Source organism: Sapajus apella, unplaced genomic scaffold, assembly GCF_009761245.1.
Source record: "Sapajus apella isolate SASKATOON/1434 unplaced genomic scaffold, GSC_monkey_1.0 scaffold20, whole genome shotgun sequence".
Classification (NCBI taxonomy): domain Eukaryota; kingdom Metazoa; phylum Chordata; class Mammalia; order Primates; family Cebidae; genus Sapajus; species Sapajus apella.
Genome location: NW_022436960.1, coordinates 4,232,407 through 4,256,160, shown reverse-complemented (window position 1 = coordinate 4,256,160; position 23,754 = coordinate 4,232,407). Strand labels below are relative to the sequence as shown.

At 50.1% G+C, this 23,754-nt stretch overlaps 1 protein-coding gene across 6 annotated transcripts in view; it reads right to left on the bottom strand.

The window, feature by feature from the left end:
* Positions 1-312: 312 nt before the first annotated feature.
* The window catches only part of BCL11B (BAF chromatin remodeling complex subunit BCL11B), a 99,599-nt gene continuing 76,157 nt past the window's right edge, over positions 313-23,754 (bottom strand). For 5 of the 6 annotated variants that reach the window (XM_032287458.1, XM_032287463.1, XM_032287460.1 and 2 more), the window contains one exon: positions 313-7,237. In XM_032287458.1, the coding sequence (XP_032143349.1) occupies positions 5,193-7,237 (2,045 nt within the window). In that variant the 3' untranslated portion in view covers positions 313-5,192. The remainder of the gene's footprint in view (positions 7,238-23,754) is intronic. The other variant, XM_032287462.1, reaches the window with a different exon arrangement.

Below are 23,754 nucleotides of genomic sequence, written 5' to 3'. Positions count from 1 at the left end.
CTTTTCAAAAATGCCGATACTGGGACATGCCTCCAGAGATTCTAACAGAATTGGTCTGGGATGTCTCCTGGACCCTGAGATTTTCAAAAGCTCCCAGAAGATTCCAATGCGCAACTGAGCCAAGAACCACTGTTCCAGATCACACTGCTGTGCAGGGGTTAAGAGAACCATAGATCTCTCTTGCCGTGATTTCCCATCATCCTCTATGGCTTAAAGATTTGGGTCAGGAAGAAAATGGAGAAAGACCTTCAATTCGCCCTTGGAAATAAGCTATCCGTCCCCCACCTTTAAAAGACACAGAAAAGGACAAGGTTTGGAGATCAAGTTAAATGTCCAATTTATTTTTATAACTTGAAACCAGAACAAACTTGGTTTTGAACAAGCGTACAAATGAAATGGCAGACACATGCTGAACTCAACATTGTGACATTAAGGAAAAAAAGAGGCCCAAAATCTTGTACAGAGAATAAAGGAACAATAAATATTTTACTAAGCCATATTGAAATGACCTCCTGTCATCTCAACATTTTATCCATAATAAAAAAAAGTGCCTGTTTCTTAAACAGAGCACAAATACCAAGCAATAATAAATAGTTCCAAACTTGTAGTAAAAGACAAAACCTCCAAGTAAACAACAAAAGCTCATACAATAATAGAAAAGGTAATAAAAATATTTTGCCTTGCCAGTACAAATGCAAACAACTTAAATCAATGGGACTTTGCTTTGCAGGGCTGTTACAAGGAGCACCAAAATCACGAGTTCGCCTGTGTTCCACGAGACCTTCGGCGGACGGTTACTTAGGACCGGGATGAAAGGCTGACTTCCTTACGTCTCACATTTTCCTTAGAGTAATTCAGTCTCCTCCTCTCCCCATGAAAGACCCTCTAATGGCAAGTGGCGGGTTCCGATTGGGGGCAACTTTGAACAAAGTTGTGGCAGTGTGGAAACCGGCCTGAGATCGGCTGGGTCACCCACGCTAGAGGCCTCTCTCTCTGGATCACCTGCTTCCATGTTGGTTTTTTAAACATGAAAGAGAAGCAAGATTCTCTCTTCTCTGCAGTCAGCAGAGAAACACAATGCTTGTGCTTTGGGATGGCTTAGTCCTGGCATTCTGGTAAGCTGGTGAGCACTGGCTAACTGTTATGACTACAGGGGACTGTCCTGGAGGCACTCCAGGACCTCAACGGGGCATCCGAAGGCAACGGCAGCCCCCGGAACTGCAGGTAGGAGACTGCAGTAGGAAGCTGAAATCTCAGCTTTCTCTCCCGTTCCCTCCCCCCTTCTTTAACTTTGCAAAGGTAAGTGGCAAGGAGGAAAGAGTGCATCAAACAGAAAAGCTTCTGCATTTGGTAAGGAATTGCCCTAAAGGATGCTTGGTTATACTTTCATAACCTGAAATAATGGTTTCTTACATTTCCTGAAATAAAAAATGGCTTCCTGATATAGGTATTTTATTTAAAAATGCATTATTCCCTCATCCAAAAGACCACCACTTTATCTTAAAGCTACTTGGCTTTACAAAAAAAAAAAAAAAAATTCAAAGGGAGGGTTAGGGGAAGGACAGAAAGGAAGAAAGAAAAATAAATAAATAAAAATGTTTTTAAAATGAGTAAAGGACCAATGGAGGATGAAGGATGGAGAGGAAACGCAGGAGAAGGAGAGAGAACAAGATATGGAAAGGCACCGAATTCATCCCAGGCCCTCGCATTCGGAAACTGACGGAAGGTAGGTTTCAGAGAGCAAAGCAGCAAAGCAGGGAAGAAAGACAAGAGGCCAACACTCTCCATGGCACGGAAGGTCCTGGCTGTGATGAGGTCTCCTTCCTGAAATCCAATTTGGGCCGGTCTCTACAGCAGGTCACTTCACCTGGACCCAGCTGAATCACCAGCTCCATTTACGACATTTGCGTTTGTTTCACAATGTCTCAAGTACTAAAGAAGCACAGTTGGCATTGCTTTCTGCTGGTAAGGGCGGGAGAGGTGGTGGTGGTGACCGCCACGGAAGTGATGGTAGAGGAAGATGTTCTCTCGCTCTCTCTCCTCCACATCTTTCCTCTTACAGATGGCCTCTTAGAGAAAGGGAGGACGATGTGGAATGTTACTGACATCTTTACAAAAACTGATTTTTTTCCACTCAACACAGATAAAGAATTTCCCATCCGGTCTGCTGTGGCCACACCAAGGAGCCTTGATGCAAGGTTCGGGGCGTTCAGAGAGAAGCCCAACACGAACGGTTCTCTGTGTAGGCCAACTCCGACAACAAATGTATACAGCTAAATGATTTGTGAACCAAAGCATTTCACTACTTCCTTTTGTTTCTTTTTCTCAAAGGTTGTCAAACAACCCTTTTTCTCCTGTACAATAGGACTTAACATACAAATGTGGTTTTTTTTGCAATATTTTATCCTGCCAAATTAAAAAAATATATTATGGCAGCCTGTTTGTTTTTGTTTTTTTTTTTTTCTTTTTATTTCCAAATTCACTAACAAAAAGGTACATTAAATCCCTTTAAAAGGACAAGCTTACAGTTAAAAAATTACGAGCTCCAGTAAAAATACAGCAAGTGCCTACATCATATGAACCAACCAATATATCCATTCCAGAGGGAGGCGGGAAGAGAAAATAAGTACAGGTCAGAAATGTGATTTTTTTTTTTTCTGCAAAGCAATAACAATATTAAGCACTTTTTTTCTACATACTTTTTCTACATGGTGTAGCAATCCCCTTTGAATCCCCAAATACAAGTTTCTATACATTTTTTTAAATAAAAATTCAACACCCAAGGCAGAAAAAAATTTACTAAAACTCCGACTTTACAGTTACTGTGACAAGAACAAATTTATAGACCCACCATTTAAATTTTACTGCAACATTTTCAAGGAAAAGAAAAGGGTATTTTTTTTCTTGTTTTGTAAAATGCCCAGGCATTCTCGATTATTACAAATACTGGTCCACTTTTACAGTAATCAAGAAATTTTAATATATATAATATATACTAAAACCCCATCACCAAAAGAAAACAATATACACGCGGCCACTGTGGCATTTTTGTATAACCTATTAAGCAAACTTTGAAAAAAAATGATCGCTCCAACACACATACACACAATTTTTTTTACCCTTGTATGTACCCAATACTGTAAACGTATTTTTAAGACAGAGTGCACTAAATTTAACTTTAGAAAAAATTAGCCGTTGTTCCTGAATTGTTTTTGTTTTGCTTTTCATTCAACGATATCAACTTGTAACTTGTGTCACTTGAGTTTTAATTCAGCAGTAAATCACCTCCACTCCGTATCTAAGCAGCGTTGTCCAAAAACAAAAGGGGCTGAGGATAATTCAGCTAATGGATGTCCAAGGTTGTGCTGGGTTTATTTCTTCATTTGATTGGGTCTTATGGCATTTCATATCCTCTATCTTCAACCAGAAAAAAATTTTTTTTTTTACTTAAAGTAAATGTGGCTTTGTTAGTTTCTAAAGAATGTACTTTTCTTGTTTTACTTTTTTAAAAAGTCTTTTCATTTCAAAAAAAAGTTTTGCATTTGTCTCAAGAGACTCAAATAGGAAGATCAGTTTTCAAGGCACTCACATCAAATTGAATGGCAGTAGAAAAACTGTCCTAGGAATTATTATTTTATTTTGTTCTTTATAGTGCCAGTATTGTGAATGCCACGCTTAGCAATACTGACACTCAATCTCAGCTGTCCCTTACAGTTTAACCCACCTCTGGGCCAAAGAGAAGAATATGCTGCAATTTCTTGTTTAGAAGCCATTTAATTTAAATGCAAACAAAAGCTTTAAAGTGCGGGTCAACAGAATTCAAATGTCTAATCTGAACAGTTCAATGTTTAGTACCTTCCAACCTAATGAGATAGAAAACAAAACAAAAAAACCTGGGAAGTAGCGCTGGGTACCTTCTGATGGAACTCCTCCCCTGCTTTTCCAGTAAAAGGGAATAGAAATTTGCAAGATCCCCACCCCACCCACCCCTACAATATCATCAGTGTGCACTAAATGAGACACTAACTTCAATTCATTAGGGCATTCGTCTGCTTGGGAAATGATCAATGACCACTTGCTGCAACATAGGATTTGAGATTTATGTGGTGGGGTGATTTAAAAAGAGAGAGAGAGAAGCCATCGAGCCAGAAAAAAGCCTAAAAGAACACCACTGGTTTCTTCCTTTCTGTGTCACTGCAGGCCACCCCATCTCCCCAAAAAGGTACCCTCAGCTCATTTTATTTAGCCTAATCTACAGCGAATAGCAGCCATGGCACCCCAGGGCACACCAACACTCCAAGAAAAGGATAGTATCTGCCGGTCATGCACAACCTCAGAATGCTGTCAGGCCGTTTCCCAGAGGAGCCCTCCAAAACCCTATCTCTGGCGGCGCTGAGTCTGTGGGGTGCCTCCCCCAGCACCACCACCGAAGGTTTCCCTTATGTAATATGAAAACTGAAATCAACACAGAAAAGGCCGCTTTACTTGGGACGTCATGAGTGCTACAACTCCATTCCAATTCTGAAACAAAGTGCTACAACTTTAAAGATTGTTATCCGCTGTACATCCACACCCCCCCCACCCCAAAAAGAAAAAATCAAAAAAACTAAAACAAAACTGCATGCCACTTTTTATTTCAGGACAAAAAAAGAGGAAGGAATAAAAAGGTAAACAACTTTAAAAGTCATTTGAATGTTGGCTTCTTCACAAGAAATTACACATGCTTAGCTTAAATTTCAAAAAAGCAGCACCACCCCTCCCCCCAAATTATAATTTAAAAGATATGCTTCCCCTCTAACATTGCTTGCGAGTCATTGCTCAGGCTACTACCGGGTTTAAAAAAAAAAAAAAGAAGAAGAAGAAGAAGGGATGGATACCCAACAAAATCTCTCAAAGGAAGTCAAACAGAAAGAATAATAAAAAGTACCTGCACATGCCAAAAAAAATTACAAAACCCAATAAATACAGAAATTATTGCACAGTTAAAAGGCTCCACAATTTGTACTGCCTTAATCAACCCTCGGGTTTCCATAGGACTTCGCAGACACAGGTTAGGTTGGAGTGCCGCCTCCCCCGGGCCCCGGGGACACGCGGGGTGCGGGGTGGCGGTGACACGGAGGCAAGTCAGGTCAGCATTCTCTCGGTTGGCAACGGTTCCACTGTACAGGTGCGCGGCGCCGGGGCCCGCGCGCTTAGCTCCTCTCGGCCTGCTCGATTTTGACGTCGTTAGTCAGCAAGTGCTCGCCGTGCCACTTTTTCATGTGTTTCTCCAGGGTGCTGTAGACGCTGAAGGGCATCTGGCAGATGTCGCAGCGGTACACCTCCTTGCCGATCTGCCCGTGCGTCTTCATGTGGCGCGTGAGCTTGCTGCTCTGCGCGCACGCGTAGTTGCACAGCTCGCACTTGTAAGGCCGCTCGCCGGTGTGGCTCCGCCGGTGCACCGTCAGGTTGCTGCAGTTCTTGAACACCTTGCCGCAGTACTCGCACGTGTCGCTGCGGCGGCCCTCCTTGGAGCTGGGCCGCCCGGGCCCGGGCCCGCCCAGGTGCGGGGTGCTGCCTCCGCTGGCCGTGCCGCTGCGGCCCGAGAGGCCGCCGTCCAGCAGGTCCCCGGGCGGCGTGGAGAAGCGCAGGCTGCCGTTCTCGGACGAGTGCTCGGACGACGTGGCGAAGGGCGACTGGCGCGCGTCCGTGAAGCCCAGGAAGGGGTCCTTCATGAAGTGCCGCGACGCGGCGTAGCCCACCAGCCACTGCGAGTACACGTTCTCGGACGGGATGAGCGCGGCGGGAGGCAGCTCCAGGTCCTTCTCCACCTTGATGCGCTTGGCGGCGCTGTTGAGCCCGGGGCTGGGCAGCGGCGCGGGCTTGCGCGGGAAGAGCCCGGGGAAGGGCTCGGCGCCCGGCGCGAAGCCGCCCCCGCGCCCGTTGACCGCGCCGCCCGCGCCCGCGTCCCCGCAGCCGCCCGCGTCGTCGTCGTCGCCCGCGTCCCCGCCGCCCGCCGCGCGCTTCAGGAAGGCGCCGCGCTTCTGCTTGTCGGCCAGGAGCTCGCTGTACTGCGGCAGCGCGCCCAGGCCCACGTTCTCCATGACCTTGCCCAGCACCAGCGCCTTCTCATCCGCCAGCGCCTTGGCCGCGCCGCCCCCCGCGCCCGGCACCCCGGCCACCCCGCCGCCGCCGTTCTCGCGGTTGCGGCTCAGCTCCGAGTCCATGCTGAAGCTCGACTCGGGCCGGCTCTCGTTCTCCAGCAGCAGCTCCTCCTCCTCCTCCTCCTCCTCCTCGTCCTCCTCCTCCGGCTCGTGGCCCAGCGACGGGTCGCTTTCGTGGTGGCGGAAGTCGCCGTCGGCGGCCTTGAGGCCCTCGCCCGCCAGCTCGCTGGTGCCGGGCTCGGGGGAGCTGGCGGCCGAGAGCCCGTCGTCGGAGCGGCCGGCCAGCGAGCCGGCCTTGTGCATGTGCGTCTTCATGTGGCGCTTGAGCTTGCTGGCCTGCGAGCACGCGTGGTCGCACAGCTGGCACTTGTAGGGCTTCTCGCCCGTGTGGCTGCGCCGGTGCACGATGAGATTGCTCTGGAACTTGAAGGTCTTCCCGCAAAACTCGCACGACTTGCTCTTGGCCGGCGGCTGCGGGGGCGGCGTGCCGCCGGGGGGCATGGGCGGCAGCGGCGGCGTGCTCAGGAACGGGGACTTGGGGCTGGGCTGGAAGGGGTTCAGGAGCCGGTGCATAGGGTTGCCGCGGCCCGGGGACACGGGCGGCGGCGTGGAGCTGTTGCCCGCCAGCTCGCGGAGCCGCCGCGAGAAGTCCATGGCGGGCGAGTCGATGGCCATGGGGTTCAGGCGCATGACTCGGTCGAAGGCACTGGGGTGCTGGGCGACGAGCCCCATCTCCTCGGCACTGAGGCGGTGCGGGTCCAGGTGGTGGCGCGGCGGGGGGCTGAAGAGCGGCGGCGTTCCCGGCAGGCGGCCCTCGCCGAAGCCCGGGTGGTCCCGCAGGATGGGGCCCGTCATGCGCAGCAGGTTGAAGGGGTTGCTGTCGCCCAGGAAATTCATGAGCGGGGACTGCGCCACGGCCTCGGGCCCGAGCGGCGGCGGGATGGTGAGCCGCGGCGTGAGCGAGCTGCTGGCCGGCCCGGGCTCCAGGTAGATGCGGAAGCCGTGCGTGTTCTGCGCGTGCTGCAGCAGGAACCACGCGCTGTTGAAGGGCTGCTTGCATGTTGTGCAAATGTAGCTGGAAGGCTCATCTTTACCTGGGGAGACACGGACAGAAAGGCAGAGACAGCGTGAGAAGCGGTAGTGGGGCGTGGGCACCGCGGGGCCGCTGGCCTGGAGTGTGCGGCCCGGCCAGATCCTGGATCCCCGTGCCCTGCCTGATGGGCGGCAGGGCCGCTTGCAAGCAGGCCCGGCCTTGTCTCCAGCCGGCTGGAGGGCCGAAGAGGCAGGGTCTGTGGGCAGGCGGCCCTGGCACCTGGACGTGCGCCAGTTATTTCAATTATGTAAGGCCCGCCTTGCTCCCCCAAAGGAAAAGGGTTCTTATCTCCATTACCTCCGAAGCCACGGAGATCGTGTCTGTGAGAATATGATCCCGTAGTAGGAATTCTGTCAAGGTTGGACTGTGTAAAGGCCCCGGCAAATCCCAACCCTCCAGCACGCTCCATACCCGAAACCATCTAGGCCAGGGTTTCTCAGTCAAGGCACCACTGACATTTACATCCTAGTTCTTTGGGCACTGGGGACTGTCGTGTGCATTGCAGGATGTTTAGCAGCGTCCTCTGCCTGCACCCACTAAACAGATGCCAGAAGCACCGACCTCCCCCAGTCGTGAGGACCAAATGCCTCCAGATCTTGCCAAATCTTCCCAGGGAGGGGGGCAAGATCACCGCCCTGCCCTCTTTGAGAACAAACAATTCTGATAATATTTGATTCCAGGAAGTTGTACAAAAACACAAATCAAACTGTACTATCCTGAAAACATTTTTTTTTTTTTTAATAAGACAGTGTCTCCCTCTGTCCCCCAGGCTGGAGTGCAGTGGCCCAATCTCAGCTCACTGCAGCCTCCGCCTCTGGGGTTCTAGCAATTCTCCTGCCTCAGCCTCCTGAGTAGCTGGGACTTCAGGCACGCACCACCACGCCTGGCTAATTTTTGTATTTTTAGTAAAGACGGGGTTTCACCATGTTGGCCAGGATGTTTTCCATCTTCTGACCTTGTGATCTGCCCTCCTTGGCCAACTTTTTTTTTTTTTTTTTAAGAGAAATAGCTGCAATACCTCTGCAACATTTGGGATTTTTAGCTATAGGAAATTCTTGTGTTTCCCACACCACCGTCTGTGCAGAAAGCACTGTACAACTGAACATGGATTCGTAGGAAAAGAAGTTTAACCTGCTGTGAAGACCCGCTACTACTGTGACAGCTGCCACCTCGTGTCCTCCCACACACGCCCAAACACCGCTTGGAATTCCGCCTCCAGACCCCCAGGGAGGGCGGGGCACACTGGCCTAAATGAGTATTTCAAAGTCCTCTGCCAGAATACCAAGGAATGTAAGAACATCGTCACATCTGACAGGGCAGTTGGGATGAAGAGCAGCAAATGCTGACGTGTCAGCAACTGGCTCTGGTGACACGGGCAGCAAATTGTAGCGGACACTCATGGCACAGAGCCAAAACGTCATGGTCTTTGTCACTGAGATGGTCACAAAATGGAGACTGCACATTTCCTCCACTACCTGTCCTGAGGGCGTCCTCCTGCACCCGTGGGTGAAGCTCGCTGCGCTTCCAGCAGGTGCCTCTCCTAATGCTCTGCATAAAAGAGATGGTGCAGACATGGCCGGCTTCTCTCGCCACACTCACTAGCTGGGGAAGCAAGAGGAACAGGAATCCCAGCTCAAGCCCAGCAGAAGACATGGCGTACGAGATCCTGAAAGACCCCTTTTGTTTTTTCAAACTTTCTTCCACCTGGAAGATTTGAACGCAGATGCTGAAGTACAGGAGCCACAGTCTCTGGTGAAGTCAAACGTGCAAATCAATGACCATACCCAATATTGGTAAGGTGCGGTGGAAAGTGGAGAAAACACTCCCTGTCTGAGCCTCTCCACCAATCCATGGCAGGACTTCGGAAATCCTAGACAGACGGCGTTTTTGTTTTCCACCCACTAATTATGTTTCTGGAAGGCTGCACACTTAGCAGTGTTTATAGGCACATAAACCTTCATTTGGAAACCATCTTTTAAAAGCCAAGTGACTTGAGAACCAAGTACCCTGAATTCCATCCAGGGGCTTCAGTCTTGAGTGTGGCCCGTGCCTCTGTCTGAAACTGGGCGGGCCAGTTTCTGTGGGGCCAGGACCTCTCCGAGACACCCCATGCCTGCAACGTCACAGAAGGCTTTGTGCTGTCTGAGGGGCAGGGTGGAGATTCCCCGACGACCTCAGAACCAGTTGGCGCAGGATACCAACACGAGAAATCAAGCCATACTTTTACGAGTTCGGCATTACACAGGGATTCTTTCACTCTCCTCTCCTCTTCTGTCTGTGTGGCTGGTGATGAGAAGACAGTGATATGGAGAACACAAATGAGCATGGAATTCTGAAGTTTGGCCTCATCTCTCTTGTAAAAACTGCTGAAGGGGAACCTCTGAGGCTTTCTTCTTTCTCCAGCATGTCTCTTTTGTATTTTCAGTAGAGACAGGGTTTCACCATATTGGCCAGGATGGTCTCGATCTCCTGACCTTGTGATCTGCCCACCTCGGCCAACTCTTTTTTTTTGGATGTCTGGGACATTTCCCTCTCTCAGTCTTCCAGGTAATTCAGTTCCTCCGTGAAGGAGCCCCTGAGGGGAAGCCTCCCAGCTTGGATAGGGCAGGGACGCCTTCCCAAGGCCCTGGGTGGCCGTGATTCTCCCTGTAAGGCCACACCAACACCACAGCCCTCCCCTTCTGCGCACCCTCAGCGAACAGAGGAAGCGCCTGGCTTCTCTGGGCAGCATTTCTGTCCTCAGCTTATTAGTGAATGTAGCTGGGGAACGTCATGTCTTAGCTCAGACAGCCTTGCAGGAGAGCTGGCCAGAAGCCATATTTAGACTCCTCCTCACACCCTTTTTGGGAATTAGACAGAATAAATAAGTAATAGAAGAGAGATAAACGTCCCTTTCTGACACAGGAGCTAATAACGCAAATGAAGCGTCCCTTCCTCCAGGGTCATAGATTTTCAAATTAAAGAGCGTTCTTGTACCCTGCACCGCCCTTCGGCCGCTCTGATTAATCGATTCACTGCTCTCCGTGGCTCCGGCTCTTCATGTTTTGTAGTCGGGCCACCTCCCTTCCCCCAATCTCTTTTTCATCATCTCTGTTTCCCTGGGAAGTGCTCCAAAACACTTCCTGTTTCTTGATCTAGGTGGCCACAGATTTTCTGAAAAGTTCTGTGGCTGGTGAGGGAGGAACGTGGCTATCAGAAGAAAATGCAGAGCTCCTAGGCAGGCCAGAAATGAAGGTGGTTCTACAGCTGAAATGACCACGTCACAAGGTTTTCAACTCAAAATGGCAGCTACCGGAAGTCAGGTAGCTACAGGTGCTAAACAGCTCGAGTGTTTCCACTTCTTGTTTAAATACAAAATGCCTCTGGCTGGGCACCGTGGCTCACGCCTGTAATCCCAGGACTTTGAGAGGCTGAGGTGGGCAGATCACTTGAGGTCAGGAGTTCAAGGCCAACATGGTGAAACCCCATCTCTACTAAAAATACAAAATTTAACCAGGTGTGGTGGCAGATGCTTGTAATCCCAGCTACTCGGGAGGCTGAGGCCAGAGAATCACTAGAACCCAGGAGGCGGAGGGTGCAGTGAACTGAGATGGCACCACTGCACTCCAGCCTGAGCGACAGAGCAAGACCATCTCAAAAACAAAACAAAACATAACAAAAAAACCTTCTAAAACTAACTTGGAGCAGCACAGGGAGGAAGTTCCTGTCCATAATTCACCATCAGGTGAAGAGCGATGTGATCATCAGGCTGGATTTGAGGGCCACCTGTCCTGCCCGGGAAGCTCTTACCGGACCCGCGTCTGTGAAGCGCTTTGGTTCCAAGACTTCCCTCTGCACAATGGCAAGATTTCACTGCAGGCGACAGCCTCCCCGGAATCCAACGCCTTCCGATATCCTAAACATCACCCAGCCCTCAAAGGCCCACCCTAGACAACTCTCTTTCCAATCCCCCCTCCCTTCTTTTTTTAATAAAATGTTCATTTCCGCAGTATTGCTCCAGGGTTATCTCTTGCCCAGAAGTAGCCCTGAGCACGGGCCTTGCTCACTTTTAGGAACTGAACGTTGTCAGAAAGTCTTTGAAGAGCCACACAGAACATTTTTCTATTTGAAAACCCGCTAAATATTTTAAACACATGGCACGCAGTCTCGAATGGCTTTTTAAGTGCAGCAGAAGACCCTTGGTGAGCAGGCTGCTTCTGACTGGGGGCTCGCCCACTCCCCTTCCTGGGACCAGATGTTTACTGGCTGTCACCCGCCTCCTGGAACTGAGGGCCACCTGCCTACAGGTGAGCTGGAGGCTGCACTGTGGAGAGGGGTGACGACTTCACGCTAGCGGCCCAGACAGGCTGCTGAGAGTCCCACTGATAGGTCAAGGCCCAGATTATTTAGAAGCGATTTACCCAGCAACATCGAACCTGGCCTACAAACCTAGAAACGTCAGCTGCATTTTGCTCACTAGGTCACGCTTGGCGACTCGGACCCAGCGCCTCGTCCTCCCTTGCTTCCTTCCGTCCTCCTTCCTTTTTCAGACATTTTTGTATCCATTGACAAAAACCCACAGTGGATCTTCTTTGCTCTGCTGGCTCTAGACAGAAACCCTGGACATCTTTTTCAAATGCAAAACCCTGCCCAAGATCTCTGGGTCACGAGAGCCCTGGACAGCAGCAATGCGTCCATACCCCTCACCTTGGTGTTCCCAGAAGGAATTCAGTAGAGTCATTTAACCTCTCTGAGGCTTGATTTCCTCATCAACAGAATGGGAACAATATACCTGGCTCCAGAGAGGGCAGAGGAGGCCGAATGAGCTGCTGTGTGTGGGCACAGCCTATAAATCGCACATGGCTATGCAGACATTACGATGGGTTTGCACATTTTGTTTTTTATGATCCATCCTTGTACCTGGCCACGGAGTTTCAGGGATGACTTTCAGGATAACTCCAGCAATAATGAAACCCTGGAGGACATTTAATGCAGCCTGCCTCGTGCATTAGAGGTTCTAGGGAAGCAGAAACTTGCAAACATTGAGGAAACATCGTTTTTTATTGTGATGCTTGGGAACCGATGTGGAACGGGACTCCTGCAATGAAATGTGACTCTCCCTCTGCCATTAGGCTTCTTTTATGAGCATTTGAATAATTGTTCCTTATTAAGCTGGTTGCTCTAATAACACCAATAAAGGTATCAGATGTTCAATAAAAAACACACCTTTAATTGAAATTATTATTCAATGAAAAGGCCTTAATTGATAGTGGTCCTCCAAAGGCCAAGTGACACCAAAGGGAAGGGCATTCCTGCCTGGTGAGATTTAGAGGCCCACTGCTATTGGAGAAGAAGCCACAAGGAGACACCCCCTCGACTCAAGCAGGGACCGGGGTGATCTCCTGAGGCTGGGGGACTAGAGTTAGAACCGGGTCCTGGCATCACAGACCCCTTTACAGTTTGCAAAACATTGTACCCCAGACGTGGCATTTCCCATGCGTTCACTCACACCATCTTTGCTCGCTGAGGCCTCGAGGGTGGGCCAGGCGAAAATTGCGCCCCAACTGGCACATGAGCAAACTGACGCTCAGAGAAGCAAAGTGGCACAGCAAGAAAGGGGCAGCCCGTGCCCCTCCGCAGGCTTCCCGACCCAAGCAGGGCTGCAGCCCCACCTCGGCACACAGCGGCACCCAGAGGATTTATCATCCTCTCTGTACTTGTCAGGGCCTGTTCCACAATGAAAATGGCCAGGAAGGAGAACCCACCACACTGTGAGTGCCCTCCAAGTGGGAGGCACTGATGATGTCCGGATGGAACCCGGCCAGGTCCACCACAGGCCCTGACCCTAGAAAGGAGAAGTGGACATGTTTCATAGAGCGAGCAAGAGAGCCTGCTGCGTGTGACATGTCACTGGTGAGGCAGACGGCAGACACTGAGGTGGCCGAATCCAGGGACGGGGAGCCAGATCCCAGGGCCCCCTGTGGCAGCTCCCTTCCCCACTCTGGACTTCGGGGTGCCCAGTACCCAAGGAGACGGCAGGTTTCACTGGCCAACCACTCAGTCCGCCTCCAGAATCTGTCTGCTAAAGATGCCATCTCTACAGTTCCAAAATGATCATAATTATCAGTGTTATCCCTCAGATGTGTGGATTCCTTATTCATTTAAAAGCTATCCTCTTTTGTGATGCTGGAAAGGAGATGTCAATTGGGCACCTCAGGGGTCTATATACGTTTTGTGTCTATATCATTCCTGGGCACAGCCATCTGCAGAATTGATAACCATCCCTGCCTGTTCCAAATGCATTCCGTGAAACCTCAGCTCTCTCCAAGACAAAGGCGCAACTCGGGGAACAATACGGTGGTAACAAGAAGGCTTTATGAAATCCTCAGCACCTGCCAGGCTCTGAGCTAAGCAAACCGAGGACCTCTCATGCTGCTCCAGCCACCCCTTCAGTACCCACCATCATCACCACCATTTTACAGATGAAGAAACTGAGGACAGGAAGAGATAAGGGGATCCGTCTGGGGCTACACAGCTGCCCGTGGTTACACACGGCTGCCCGTGGTAAAGCCTGTGCTCTCGTTAACTGTTCTGATAAACGCTGGGTCAGCAGACACACACTGGGCAGGGAGGGGGCTAGCTACCTGGGCTTCCTTATTTTACCTTTCATTCCAGCCCACGTACTAACAAAAATCTCAAGATGTGAGAATTGCAGTAACTCCGTGAAACCATGCTGATTAACTCACGGGGAAAAAAATAGATGCCGTTTAGAAGAGAAAAGCCTTTCAAAGCAGGTGGTCCACAGACGGGCGCAAGTGGTGAGGGTAGCAGTGGAACTATGACCAATAATGCATGGTCTCCTCTGAAGGTAAAGTGCTGAGCCAGCCTCTAACTAAGAAAACCACTGCCCCGACACCAAGGCCTGTGGCAGACATGACCAATCCGTCCCCGCACTCTCCTTCCAGGCCTTGGAATCCTCTTTAACCCCAGGCTCTAGGCAGTCATTGCCAAACAAAGCGCGCCTGTGCCTCTTTGCTGTCCCTGGATCCTGGTACATGAAAAGCCAGTAAATGTGGAATCCGAATCAATGGGGCTGAATAAACTTGGTAGCACTGTGTGTCCTGCTGAGCTCTGTATCTACATCTGACTTTCATTCATTCACTGAACAAACAAGATCTGGACGCCCTTCCTCTGCGAGGTACTATGCTGGGGGCTAAGGGTGCAGCTCACACGCCAGGGGTAGACAGGGAGTCCCCATAACTCACTCCATTAGTTAATGCAAATTCTGAGTGGTGCCAGAAGTTGAGGGTGCTAGGAGAGAGAATTCAAGGGCTTGACTCAACTTGGGGGTTCAGAACCCACATGAGGCCAGACCTCCTACTCACATCACCTCATTTAGACCTCACAAAACTCTACACACAGTGACCATTGACAGAAGAAACAAAGGAAGCCCAAGCATGGTGGCACATGCCTATGATCCCAGCTACTGGGGAGGCTGAGGCAGGCCACTCGCTTAAACCCGGGAGGTAGAGGTGGCTGTGAGCGGAGATCACACCACCTCACTCCATCCTGGTGACACAGCAAGACTCCGTCAAAAAAAAAAAAAAAAAAAAAAAAGGCCCAGAGAACTGGGGTAAGCTGCTTAAGAAGAAATTATTGGCCTTAGATTATTTATTTACAATTCATCTTCTGGACTCCAAGCTCCCCGAGGACAGTGGCTGCGTTGTTTTGTGGACTGCTTGGACAACAGCCTGCAGCATGGTGACTAACACAGTTGTACTTCAAGACTGCCAGTGGCCGATTCGTCCCACAGACCCGGAGTCTTCTCAGCCTTCTGCCAGCATGAGCCACGTTCCTTCCAGACCCACTTCAGAGCCCAGACACTTCAGCCAAGTTGCTGGGCATCCCGGGGCTTCGGGGTCCTCATCCCTACAGTGAAAACAATACCTGCCTTCCTGCATCATTCGCTGTAGGAGGAGGGCTCATCGTGGTAAAAGACCCAAAATGGGGACTCACATGCAGCAGGGAACAGACCGAGACTTCCCCTGTGTTTTCTCATGGTCAGCGTTCCTGAAGTTACTTCCACCAAGACCAGGACTAGACTGGGGAGAACGCTCCAGCCCCACAGTCCGCACACCGCCCTCCACACCGAGCCCCTCCAGAGAACAGGGCTCTGCTCAGCACCCTCCAAAAAGGGCCTTGCTTCCCTGGCAGAGGACACACCCAGCACTGCCCCCACCCCAAAGCCGGCTGCATCCCAACCACCAAACCCAACCAGAATCCCAGGCGACTCCACACAGAACCAGACACTATGCCACTGCCCAGCCCAGAACGAGGGACAGATCTTCCCAAATCACAGAGCTGGCAGTGGCATACTCTCTTGTCCACTCTGTGCCAGGCCCGACACCAAGAGGAGGGATGCAGAAATGAAGGCCTATCCTCATGGAGCCCAAAGTCTTGAGCAAGAGGCCAGTGACTCCAGGAACATCTATACAGGGTTCAAGCCACTCAGTGACTAGTGAAGACTGTGCCAACAGCGGAGAACCCAGAGGAGGGAGAGGCTGACATCGTGGGGCGACCAGGAAAGACTCTCCAAGGAGGAGACCCTGGTGTTAGTTCAGAAGGGAGAATAAGCGTGTGTCATTCACAGTGGCTCACGCCTGTAATCCCAGCACTTTGGGAAGCTGAAGCAGGCGGATCAACTGAGGTCAGGAGTTCTAGACCAGCCTGGCCAACTTGGTGGAGCCCCATCACTATTAAAAATATAAGAAATTAGCCGGGTGTGGTGGCAGGCGCCTTTAATCCCAGCTACCGGGGAGGCTGAGGCAGGAGAATTGCTTGAACCTGGGAGGCGCCACTGCACTCCAGCCTGGGTGACAGGACAAGACTCTGTCTCAAAAAAAAGAATTTGTCATGCAGAGAAGGGAGGGCAAAGGCATGCCTGGCAGAGGGAACTGCATGCCCAAAGGCAGTGGGTGGGACTCAGATTCAAAGAAAGGAAGAACTGAAGGTGGAATTGAAAATGGAGAGGCTCTGAAAACACACAAGAAACGTAGCTGGATGTGGAGCAAATCCCATTGCTGTACATCCCATCAGAGGAAACACTTTCCTATTTTGTCAATGAGAAATTTGAAGCCCACATTCAAGGCCTACTCAAGTCAAGAACTATTCAGTGGAAGAGAAAATCTCAATATAACAAAAAGGTGCAGGTGAGCCCTTCAGAGAAACACCAATTCCAAACTGTGAAACCGTACGGTATAAAGGAATGAAACTTAAGATCCAGTCTGTGAAGATCACTGGCAAGGAAGGTGGCTTCCATGTTACCCTCTCCAGCAGGGGTTCAATGATTCCGGCAAGCCTTACAGCTGAACACCCAGGCCTGTGAATCCACCATCAGGAATGAGACAGTCCAGGCTGTCGGTGGGACAGGGAAGTATTAAAACTGAACTAGGGCGGCAGGCACCGTGTGCCCACGATTTCCCAAAACAGTCTCTATTTCTTTGGTTAGACCAGGTGTGCGGTTTCAGGCTCAGGAAACAGCCACCCAACCCCAAAATAAAGCAAAATTGCCAGCCACAGGGGCATCCCAGCACAGGGTGAAAACAGTGGTGTTTGTCAGCAAGATGGAAGAGCCGGGGCAGAACGCACAGAGCAATTTTCCATGTGGCAGCTCAGCTGTGGCATTCATGAAAAACTACAGCACATTCCTCGAGGCTGTCTGTAGAGGTCCCCCCTTCCGATAAGGCATCAAATCCACTGGAAATCGTAAAGAATGCGTTCTCAGAGTCCCTTGAAATCTGCTTTCTGTGAACTTCCCTGAAAAGGGCCTGCGCTGCTCCGGTGGGTTTCGGTGGGCTGATAGCTGAAGTCGCTTTGATGGTGACGTTCCCCCATGCCACCCAACGGGGGAGTTTTCTGAAAGGATTCAAGAACTCGGGGGACAAGAATTTTGCAGAGAATGAGAAAGAGAAGCACAGAGCAAACCATCCTTATCATTTTAATGGACAAATAAAGAGAATTAGAAGATAAACGGGCAAAAAAAAAAAAAGGCAGGAGTCGGCTGCAGGTGTGTGAGTGGGGACCCGTACACAGCCGTTTCTCACTCACACTAGGGACTCAGTCTCCCAGAAGCACCCCATGCGGCCCTTCCTATTCCTCCTCCACCTCCTTGAGACAGGAAGTCTCCCCTCTCCATAATTCACAACTTCCTTCACCAGGCAAGCCTCCATCCTTCCTTTCCTTAAATCCACACACAAAAAAAATCCCTAGATTCCACCCCAAGAAGTATGGCAGAGCAGTAAATCTCATTCTAATGGAGTGTACGTTTAGCTCCAAGGAGATAATTGACGTTATGGAGAGCTCGACACCGAGTTATATAGGTTAGCTAATGCAGAGGGGACTCATTACCGACACACTACAAACAAGTAGTAATATATGTATATTGTTCTGAGTGGCGTTAGAGCAAAAGTGTTCCGGTCCGTGGGGATTGATAAAGCACAAGAAAACAGCAGATATGCACTTGTAAATTTGTCTCATTTGTCTCTGAAGTTAAAGGTTATTCCCTTGTTCTGAATTTGTAATAAAAACATGCTAGCCCAGGGTTTGTGGAGAATGTTTGAATATTTAAATTGTGTATAATGATAGGCAATTATAGGGTGAAAAACTGGACCTTATGAATGGGGGGGAACATCGTTTGGATCACCAAGTGTTTTCTTTTATCTTTAATGCATTTTGCAAGTAATTTTCCCCTCAGTGGGGTTCAGAGACCATTAACCAGTCCCACAACCACTAACCAGTAACTAACCAAGCTTGGGTTTATCCAAGGATGGGTTCTTTTCCTTCTTTTTTCTTTTCCTTTCTTTTGTTAGTTTTGCTTCCTTCAAAATGCAGAGTACATCTCTCCAACCAAGGGCTGGCCTGGGGCTGGGGCTGAAACCACAGCCCCTCTGTCCCCAGCAGGTCAGTTCGTTCTTCTGCGGAAAGACGAGGCTGGCCGTAGGGAGAAGCCTGCAGGGTAGGGTGTGAATTTCCTCTGCCCCCCAGTGGGTTCCCTTCTCTCCAGCCCTCTCCTAGGAGGAAGGCTGGGGGCTGGCGGGGAGCCCCAGCTGTGCCACCAGCTTGGGGGGTGGTGGCACTGTGGCTCCTACGGCTGGAGCCCAGGTGCCTGCCTGGCTGAGTCCGCTGTCGGCCAGGTTAACCAACTGCAGTGCTAGAGTAACTCCAGCCAGCTTGTCACCGAGCACAAAAGTCATCAGCCAGTGAATGTTCTTTTCTGCACCACAATTAAGACGAATCAATACGACGTGCCACAAATGGTATTTTACTCTCAATAAGAACTCGAGCTGAGTTTATTCAGAATATTTTAGCGCTTCCCCGGGGGATTTTGGGCCGACGCAGATGGCAAATAAAGTACTCAGCCTAAGGCTACAGCACATTATGGTAATTCTAATGTCAGATGTACTTTAATATACAGCTCTATTTAATCACCCCATTATTTCACATTTCCATATGAAAAACCTGCGGCACTTCTGCGGCGCTTTGCCTCTGCCACAGTGCCAAGCTTCCTCCAGTCGCTGCTGGCTGCCGGGACAGGGTCATCTCGCCAGGCACAGCCTGACAGTGCCGAAGTTTCCGAGCTGCCTCTTGCCGCTAGAACATCAGAGGGCTCCAATATGCCCCAAACGCCACCGTGGGAGGTTATGGAAGAGAGAAGCTGAGCACACACTACACACACACACACACACACACACACACACACACACACACACACACAGGGTCACAAGAAAATGCAGTGGGGCGTGTGTGTCCACAAGGGCACACACAAACACACACATCACACACAGTGCACAGGAGAGGAACTAATGTCAACAAGGAGTTACACCCACGCTCCTGGGGGGTCCTCTCCAGACACCAACATCCCAGCATGGTGGCTACTGGTTGAGCAGCTAGATCCAGCCTGTGGCCTCCAGCAGCTGTGCCTGTTGGTTCTCCCAGCACTGCCCTCCACCCCATGAGGACAGGAAAAGGCATCATCCACACCAAGAGGCAGGAGGGCGCTAGGCGGGTGACAAAGCCCGGAGGGGAGTGCTCGCGGTAGAGTGGGGGATGAGAAGGGATGGGGAAATGCAGCCCACACTGTGTGACCTGAAGCAAGGAGCCCCCACTATGGCCCGTCTCAGGGACTATGGGCACTAGGGAACCTGAAGCCTAGAGGCCCAGGCCCAGGGGAGGTGAAGTTCTGTGAATGCCAAGTGTCAGGAGCACCTCGAGGCTGGCTGGGCTGGCCAGCGGAAGCAGGGGTGTGGGCCCAGCCCAGGAACTCACTCTCAAGGCACTTGAAGAAAGCCCAGCACAGCACCCAATGACAATCCAATTCTACATTTCCCAAAGACAGGTTTTGCTGATGGATGCCATGAAACCTGGCACCTGACCCTACTGGCAGCCCCAGTAATGAGCCTACATTTAAAGCCACATAACATGATTCATGGAAACGGTTACAGCATGTGTCTTTAAAACAAGGCATTGCCTGTGAACCAGCTAGGTCCCACTCCTAACAATGGGGGAAAAAAATCTCGAAGGGAAAGAGGGAAGAGGAAGGAAGGAAAGGAGGGAGGAAGATCAGTGAAACTGAGAAAGCTCCGACACCCACTGCTAAAACCACTGGCACCTTTCTCCAAAGTGTCCATTCGCCAAGAAGGCTATCCGTAAGCTCATTCTAGAAAGAAGAATTGTCCTAAAGTGCGGTCTGGGAAGTATTTCCAAGAAAAACTGCTTGCGTGTTTGAAGGTACAGACACCTGACCTACCTGGCCATTCTAACCCCGCAGGTGCGACTGTGATGGACAGCTCACCACCTCCACTCCCACTGTCCCCTTCAGCTACCCTCAAATCAGGGTCATCTGTTGCTTCTTTTTAAAATATGCTTTGGGGGTAAAATCTAACAATGGGAATTCAGTCCCAATTTTCAAGGCCTTTGATTCCACCCTTTTGTTATTGGTTCTTCAAAATAGATACTAATATTTCCCCAGGCCTTTTTCGGGTTGTTGTCAGTTTCAAAAAAATAGGCTAGAACAATGGTTCTCAACCTGAGGGCTGTTTTGACCCTCTAGGGGACCCGTGGCAATATTTGGAGACATTTGTGATTGTCAAGATTGAGGGGGCTTAGGTTGGGGTGCTACTGGCATCTAGTGGGGAGAGGCCAGGGATGCCGCTGCACGTCTGCAATGCATAGGACATCTCCCCAACAAAGGGTGAACCAGTCCAGATATCAACTGTCCCAAGAGTGGGCAGGCCTGGGCCATACCCGTCAACCTAAACAATGGCATTCTTGTGGGCACTGCCCCTAAATCTTAAAAAAAAAAAAAAAAAAGACTGAAAGAGAAAGCAGGGACTGGGGAGTCAGGAAGAGAGGGAAAGCGGGGAGAAAGAGGTGGAGAGAATTGAAAAGACAGAGAGAAGAGGAGGGGCCCACACCATCTACTTCTGGCAATAAAGGAACTGTGGAATCCCAGTCAGTTTCATCATTGTAGAAATGCTTTGAATTCCAGAGTTGCCTGGAGCTGAGAATCCGGAGTTCCTAGGGAGCTTGGAGCCCTGTGAAGGAGAAAGGCAGCCTGAAATGGCAGAGGGGGCAGGGGGACTGCACTTATCAGCACCCTCCTGCGCACAGCCCTCCACCTAAAAAAAGAAATGCTCTGAGTGACTTCCCTCCAAAGCTGGGTTGGACCACTGAGGCAGGGATGTCAGGGGCTGCCCTAGATTTGGAGGCTCAGCCCTGCAACAGCGGCCGCCGGAGATGAAAAACAAATATACTTCCTGAAGTCAAAGAGATAAAAATACGATTTCTGCTGCGTATGCCACTCTTTCACGCAGCAGCAATACTTATGTGGGGTGAGTGGGGGGAGGAGGATGACCACGCAAGCTTAAGTGATTTTTTTTTTAAACACGATCCAGAGAGATTACATAAAAAGTACAATTAAGGGACGCTCAGAATCCCGAGGCCTTCAAGAACGTGCTGCCTCCGGAATATTTTTAGAACAATCACTGGAGTGATTCTTCTTAGTTGTAGAAACACTCCAAATCAGAAAGTCAATTTTTCCTCTATTTGCAGAAGTGAGCTGGCTCCACTGGACGGAATGCGCGTGTTTTGCTTGGCGGCTGTTCCTAACACTGTCTTGGCAGCGCTTCCTTGGAGCGCACACGGTGAACCTGGCTCTCACATACAGTAGCACTTTCATTTTAAGCGCCCCAGCCACGCTTCCCTAATAACAGCCTGGGAACTGCAAAACCCCTGTAAGCCCGGCCCTTTAAATGGGGAACAGAGCAGGGCTTTTGGGGCCCCACTCGCCACAATAGGGACTGCAAACTGGGGCTGGGGCTTTCAATCAAGAAACGTGGCTCTCGTTAGAAGGCGGAAAATAAAACAATGCCGGCAGGCTCTGGGGACCGCAGCGAGCTTCACCTCGTCCTCACCACACACACGCAGGCCCTGCCACAGCTGGCTCCTCTGCCCTCCCGCTGTCCTGCCAGGTACCAGATGTGTCCAGACCCGCTGAAGTTTAGATGGGAAGGGACATGGTGACTTGGGAACCACAGTGGGGCTGGGGCTGTGGGCCAGAAAGATCTGATTCTCCTGCTTCCCAGCCTTGGCTGAACATGAGTGACTGAGCTCAACTCTGAGCTCCAGGCTTCTTATCCATAAATGCAAGCAACACCCATATTGAGGATGGTGGGAAGATTCCAGAGCATGCATAGAAAGAGTCCTGTCCCTGGTTGGTGCTCAATGGAGAATGCTATTTAATGATCAAAATGTAAATGAGTGAGAGTGAATGAATGAATTAGTGAGTACATAAAAGAGTGAATGAATGAGTGAGTGAATAAATGAGTGTAAGACAGCAGGATGGAGCTAAAAGGGGCTAAGAGGAGGATGGCAGGACCAGGAAGAGAGCTGCAGGCACTGACCAGCCACTGTTGTCAGCCATTGCCATCAAGGAGTTGTCATTCAAAAGGGGCCTTCCAGGTACAATTTCAGCCCCTCCCTGCATCAAGAAATGTAGTTATTTCGGCCTCTTAGAACGAGCTCATCACCACTGTCTCTGTTCACACACTCCTCTTTCTTTCTCTCTGTGTTGTTTACAAAGGTTTCATTATGTTTTCAACTAATCAGAAAGGCCCCGCTAATACACAATTAACATGTGATTATAAAAAAAATTAAAATAGCTTCCAGAAGAAGGAAATGTAATTAAGTAGAGAATGCTTTTCAATAAGTGCTTGCTTTAACCCATTGTCAGAACACAGTCTACATTCGTCCACAATGCCTGGAACAGATGCCAAGGGCAGAATGTTAAAAGGAAGTTTAAAAAAAAAAAGGGACATTCTTTTCTGGGGGAATAATAGCCATCAACTTGGCACAGCATGCTGGAGAACTCAGATTCCGGCTGCAGAGGGAGGACCTCCCCCCAATCCTCTTACCTCTCTTGTCTGGAAAAAAAAAAAAAGTTTCCCTTCTAAAACAATAAAATAATTGATTAAAGCCAAAAAGATAACAAGAAAACATGTAACTAAATAGAGAAACCATCAGCCAACAAACTAACACACTAACGCACTCCACTGGTAACAGAAGTTCTGGTCCAGACCAGGAAGAAGATTTAATAACACCCCTTTTTAATCAAGCCTGTGATAATTTTGTTTCAAATCATTTCTGGCCACATTTCAGAAGGGATCTGTCTTTAAACACCCCAAATCTAACATGCATTGGTAGCCTCCCATTTAAGAAGCAGGCTGACAAGTCTGAAAGATTTTGTTATTTTTCCCCCTTCTCTGCAGCCATCCAAAAGCGGTGCTCCAGCCAGTGAGGTCCAGCCGTTATATTGACCCCAGTGCCTGTCAGTGTGAACAGGGACACTGGGGTTTCGATGGTTTCTGCCAGCCAATATGGCCCCAAAGCAAATGGCAAATTCAATTATTTTCTAAAGAATGGGAATGTTGAGAGAAACGTGAATTATCTCAAACATGATGGAGAAGACAAACTATCTGGAAGCTTGGGGCAGGTGACAGGGTGATCACCTGGACACCTGTCCTCCCTCCTCACAGCCCCAGCACAGAGCAAGTGCTGCTGGCCCCGGACTGTCCCCCAACAGCGGAAGTCACAGTCAGCGAACCGCCAAAGGCCTCCCTGGACTGCAGTGGCTTACAGAACACACCCAGATCTGGTAAGAGGGGCCTGCCAAGGAGCCGGGGCTCCTGGACAACATCACCAGGGGTGGCAGGGCCAGGAAGTGACCTGTAGGCATAGCCAGAGCTCTGTCCTTCTGGGCTTCTGCCCTCCGAGCCACTCAGAACCCCATCCCATGTTGCCCATGCACCTTGAGCAAAAGACTGAACACGGTGGGTTTCTAGTCCAAACCAGCCGTGGCTTGGCAGTTATTAGCTGGGCAAGCCTGGGGAAGGTGCTTAACTTCTCAGAATCTGTCTTTTGGTGTGAAATGCCTTGTCTGCAAAATGGTCCCCAGAGAAAGCTAATATTTTCCCTGACGCTCAG